Source organism: Macaca nemestrina, chromosome 11 (genome assembly GCF_043159975.1).
Source record: "Macaca nemestrina isolate mMacNem1 chromosome 11, mMacNem.hap1, whole genome shotgun sequence".
NCBI lineage: Eukaryota > Metazoa > Chordata > Mammalia > Primates > Cercopithecidae > Macaca > Macaca nemestrina.
In genome coordinates this window covers 121,159,198-121,164,770 of record NC_092135.1, presented here as the reverse complement: position 1 = coordinate 121,164,770, position 5,573 = coordinate 121,159,198, and the positions used below count along the sequence as shown (strand labels likewise).

Sequence of the window (5,573 nt, the reverse complement as noted above, 5' to 3'; positions counted from 1 at the left end):
AAAGGCTCTCTTGCCTTTTAAAATAATCTTCTCGTCTTACATCATCAAAGTACCAACTGGATCAGGGCCCTCGATATGGTATGGGAAGGATCCAGGCTCCACTGTACTGTTACCAGGTAAATTCTTTAGGTAGACAGTTACTAGTGAACTGAATGGAAACATTTACTTGAAACAGAAAAGTCAATCTCACAGGAAACAGAGAAACATAAAAGTAAGGATGCTTCCTACCATTTGCTGGATTCAAAAACAGGTCATGCCAATAAAATTATGAAGAAGAGGCTGCCGCAGGCTGGCCAGGTCCTCAGCCTGTGGGCAAGAGATACAGACAGACAGAGTGGGAGGTGCTGGAATCAGTCCCAGTCTGAAGGAGACCAGGAGAGGGAGGAGAGTCAACCCCAACCCCACGCTTTGTGCTTCACTGTGTTGGTAAGTTTGTGTTGCTGTTCATACAGCAACTCTTTGCCCATTAGCAGGTGCTGCTGGGCCACACGTGTGGATAATATTTGCCAAGCCAACACGCAGGTCAAACGTTTTCTTGCAACAAGCTTGGAGCAACATCTTAGCAGCAATTGCGCTGTCACTGCATATGCAAAGTCCAAAGCCTCCAGGGCTGCCATATTTACACAGAGAAGTCCGTGTAAGACCATCTGCAGCTTGTTTTCCATTCATTACAAAGCATTTCAAAGGATGAAAAGCCAAGCCTCATTCACCCCATGGTTCAGACAGAAATAAGATATGCCCTCAGGAGATACTGACTTGGGAGAGGAGCAAAATCCAGAGATGGTTTGGGAAATGTATCTGTGATGTCTTGGAAACTAAGAATTATATTGAAGAATCAAACAAATAATTCATGACTTCCCAGGAGGGAAAAAATGTGTTTATTTATTTAAATTAAAAAATATTGTGAAAATTACAAAGTGTTAAATACAAAAGACAATTCTATACAACTCAATAGAATAAGAAGGAAGTATATACATCACTTTTTAATAGGTGCAGAGAGACTTGCACCAAACTTCAGGATTAAGCAATGGAAAATGTGACAAGGCACATGTCCGTCGCAGTGAAATTTCAGAATTCAAGTGATTCCAGGCAAGAGGCCAAACTTAACTTGGCTTCTTTCAACTTAAACAGCCCCCTTTGGCGTAAATCCACACTGAATTTTAAAGTGAACGGAGGGCCTTTTCCCCCAAAACATAAATTTCCTTTAGCTGTATGTCAAAGTGGACTGATAAGCCAGCTCCTACACTGTTAACCCTTCCATGGAAACAGCAGTTATTGCTGTGCCTCCAATTCATAAAGAGTATTTTTCTTAAAAAAAAAAACAACAAAAAAAAATGTGGCTGGGTGCGGTGGCTCACACTTGTAATCCCAGAACTTTGGTAGACCGAAGTGGGAGGATCATTTGAGGCCAGGAGTTCAAGACCAGCCTGGCCAAAATGGCGAAACCCCATCTCTACTAAAAAATAAAAAATTAGCCAGACGTGGTGGCAGGTACCTGTAATTCCAGCTACTCAGGAGGCTGAGGCAGGAGAATCGCTGGAACCCAGGAGGTGGAGGTTGCAGTGAGCCAAGATCGCGTCACTGCACTCCAGCCTGGGCAACAGAGCAAGCCTCTGTCTTAAAAAAAAAAAAAAAAAAAAATTTAATAGAATTAAATTTGACCTTTTACTTCCTCCTTGTCTTTAAGGGCCTAATGGATCTGCAAAACTGTTGACCACAGGAATACATGGAGACATTGGAAGCATTCCTGTGTGTTTTCCTTTAGACTTTGCTTTCTTTTAGCTGGAAGTGTTAACATCACACGTTCTCCAGAGAACTTTGCAGAGGAGAATGTGGTGTCTGCCTCTTTCCTTCAATCCTGGGAAAACTACAGCAGGGCTGGTTGGTAGCTTGCCCTGAATTCCCCAGTTATATGTGTTCTGAATCTCCAACTGCTCCTTTAAATCAGCGTATCCTTGTTCAGACTAACCGGCCAAAGGGGAAGCATTTGGTCCAAGCTTCCTCACACCAGGCTGTGGAGTACTTATCACAGAGTCCTAAAATCTAAAGACATCCTCCCAGCCCCCTGGGGATGGAGATCGTCAGGAACCTCATGCAGACAGCGAGCTTCTTGATGACATGCCCAGGACCACACAGCAAATGAGTGTCAAGGCTCGGGATCAGGAAGCACAGAACTCGGAGCCCAGCTTTGTGCAATCTCCGCCTGAGTATGCCCTTCTAGGTCTCGGCTACGTGACGAAATACCACATTATGTCCTCTCCCAGCTCAGAAAACTAGGCTGGGAAACTGAGCAGCAGCAGAGCTAACGGCTTGGCCTTGTTCAACCCCACTTACCCCTTCTAGAAAGATCAGGAAGAGTCCCCTGAACCACCACCCGGAGTGCAGGTTAGATTCTGGGGAAGCTCTTCTGATCCAAAGAACATCATGCCAGCATGTGATGCTGCATGGCTACAGGTCAGAGTTCAAGGTCATAAGTTAGACAAAAGGTCAAAATAGCAGATCATCTCTTATAACCCCAGCCAATGTTAACAGGTTTAAAAGTTACTTTTTTTTTTTCTTACAGTGTGCAAATGAGCTGGGTTCAGATCTCCAGCCTTCTTCCACCAAAAATCCTTCTCTAATCTAAAAGAAGCTTGTAACCCACTGTGAAGAAATGCCACAGGTACACAGTAGAGATACTTACAGTCAATCAGATCTAGAAGGACAAAGCTCTAGGCAAATAGCAAATCACAACTAGTCCCTCAGCATGTCCTAAGCATTTGGCAGCCCTGGGAAGAGGCAGACCCTGCAGGAGCTACCCAGGGCATCCAGTGAGAAAATGGCAAGCATATCATCCGGCCAAATTCTGAACAGAACCCCAACACCCAGGCCCCAAAGTCAATGTACACTCTCCACATCTCCGCGGCTTTTTCAGTGGTGGGTGCAAACCACAGGCACCTCCCGGACTCCTCGGGGCTACTGGCTCCAGCTGAGCCTAGTCCCCCACCCCACCCCAAATTAGGGGCTTGCCGAGGGTCTTTTCAAAGTGGCAGCCGCACTGCGAAAGTGAAACCAGACACTTGAAAACTGTCTTTCCTCTCTCTAAGGGTGCTGGCTGATGGAGCCTCCGGCAGGGGTCCCGGGGGTGCTAGGAATTCTGATGGATGTTCTCCGAGGACCCTTCACTGCTTTCGTTGAGGGGCGTCTCCGAGGTCTCCTCCAGCTCATCGTCTGCCCCCTCCTCCTGAATAGTGAGGTGCACGTCCGGGGAGGAGGACTCGGAGCTCACGCTGTCCCCTTCCATGGAGCAGAGGGTGCAGGACAGCGCGGGCGCCACGCTCTCCTGCAGCATGTTCAGCATCAGGGGCACCTGCACCGACCTCAGGCCTGACACCACGGGCAGCGGCTTCATGGCCTCCCCCCAGAGCCGCTCCTCGTCTTTGTACAGCAGCAGGAGGCTGGACTTCTTCTCTCGCCTCTTGGATTTCATGTAGCCCAGCATGATTCCGATCAAGAAAATGCCATAGAAGGACATGACAACCAGAATGTAGAAGTACTCGTTGCCGTTGCCGTTGCCGCCGCCGGGCGCACGGGACTCCAGGGGGCTGCTGGAGGCTGCGGTGCCGGGGTGCGTGCTGTTCAGAGGCTCCATCTTCAGCATTGAGGCTGCCTGCACAGCAGGGGCTGCGGAAAAAGCTGCAGGTTAGAGCTGTCCCCCAGGTTCCCGGCACAGGGAGGAGGGGGAGCACAAAGTTTGTGGAACTGCAATACCAAAAAAGCTTAAAAGTGCATGAAAGAAATAGCCTAAGAGGCTTCGCCAAACAGATGACAGGAGTGAGCTATGAGGGCTTGGAGTGCACGGGAGAGAAGCCCGGGGAGGGTTCACTGGGAAAAGTAAGAAGGACTCTTTTTTTTTCTTTTTTTTCTTTTTTTTCTTTTTTTTTTTTTTAGTGTACACATCTGTCCTGTTTGTAGTGAGCAGTATTATTTTGATTTTCTTTTTACATCAATGTAAGACAGGAGCATCAGTAAATAATAGCTTTAAAATTGGGAAACACATTTTAACAGAGCAGAAACAGAGTTTACATTGTGTTTCCAAAATCAAACTATTTTAAATTCAAAACAGTGTTTCCTTAGAACAAAGAAAAGCAGAAAGAAAATTAAAAAATTCATCTATTAATTGGCAAAAAAATGCCCATCTTTCAAATGTTTCTGAAGCAAAGTGTAGCCTTGCTCACTTACCAAGGCTGACAGTTTGTCCCAAGTTTTGAATTCCCAGATCGTCCAGTCCAAGAGGGTTCTTCTGCCCTGTCCGGCTCTGAGCTCTGACAACGCAGCCGCTGCAGTTGGGATATATAGTCAAGAAGTGCATCGTCACGTGCTCTGGGAGGAAAATTTACAACAGAGGTTGATCGTGGCAGAGTGAGCAGTGAACTGAAAGCACTGCAGTTCAACTCCCTGAACTTTGCAGCTGTGAAAAAGAGAAAAAGACTGGGAAGTGAGAACTGCTCCTCACGCCCCAGCGCCCAGCCAGGGTTTTCAGGTGGCCGTGATGATGCGTGAAAAGAGGAGAAAGGAATGCGCTGGGTTGGAACCGTTACCCCAAAGTCCACTCTCACTGAAAATTAGCTCATGCTTCATCCAGCTCTTAGGAATAACCGTTATTGGGCTACAGGTTTTCAGAGGCAGCTGAATCCCATAATCTGGATGAAAGACAGTTGGAAGCAAGTGCAGGATTTATAGTCAAGGAACTGGGGCTTCGGTTTCAGTTCTTCCACTCCTTATGCAAATATGATAAATCCTTCCTTAACCTTTCCGCACCTCACATTCCTTGTCTGTAAAATCATTGTGCCTGGGTGTCGTCTGCAGGTAGGATTATATAAACCACATGACCTTTTGAGTCCCTTTCAGCTTAGCCCTTCTAAGACTGAAGGCTGGTTGGTGTAGCTTAGCCCTCTAAAAGCAGAGATTCTACCTGCCTTCCATATCAAGGTCACAAACCTATGTTTATAATAATTATTTTTTTAAAAGATCCAAGGTTCTTTTCAGTGGTCTGCATGAAGTGGGAACTTGTTGTGGTAAAAGATACGATGGGCCAGTTTTGTTCCGTCCTGCCATACACAGCTGCTCCTCTGAAGCCTCATGCGGAGACTATTGACACATCTCTTTGCTGTCTCTGGCAGGTCAGGGGAGGAGCAGGACTATTTCAGAGTGCAACTAAGCACAGTTCAAGTTTTTTAAACCTCGGTAGACCCTGTGTTTAAATGGCTGCTGTGATCAAAATTGGAAGAGGAATTGCAGGCTTTAATGTCAGTCTCTCTGCTCCCTGGGCTGCTTACTCTGAGGCTTTCATGCTAAGTGGAAGGAAACTGGGAGGGATCCACTCCCTCCAGTTGTCTGTGGCCTGTGGATTGCAGCCAGACTCTAAAGGAAACATCTCTCGTGGTTCTGCTGTAGTCAAACTGACGCATGCGACATCCACCTGACCTGCTGGAACATATATAGCTTAGGCACTAGAATTTTCGCTGCTTCTCCAGGAACCCCCCCCTGGGTTGGCATCTGATCCTGATTCTAAGAAGACACCTGGAGGAAAA

At 46.8% G+C, this 5,573-nt stretch overlaps 1 protein-coding gene across 1 annotated transcript; it reads right to left on the bottom strand.

The window, feature by feature from the left end:
* Positions 1-1,313: 1,313 nt before the first annotated feature.
* On the bottom strand, positions 1,314-4,745 carry LOC105481310 (potassium voltage-gated channel subfamily E regulatory subunit 4). The gene is made up of 2 exons (XM_011740816.3): positions 4,222-4,745; positions 1,314-3,663 (listed from the first exon to the last, which is right to left on the bottom strand). Exons 1-2 carry the CDS (start codon positions 4,349-4,351, stop codon positions 3,128-3,130), a joined length of 666 nt encoding a protein of 221 aa, XP_011739118.1. The 5' UTR covers positions 4,352-4,745; the 3' UTR covers positions 1,314-3,127.
* Positions 4,746-5,573: the final 828 nt, after the last annotated feature.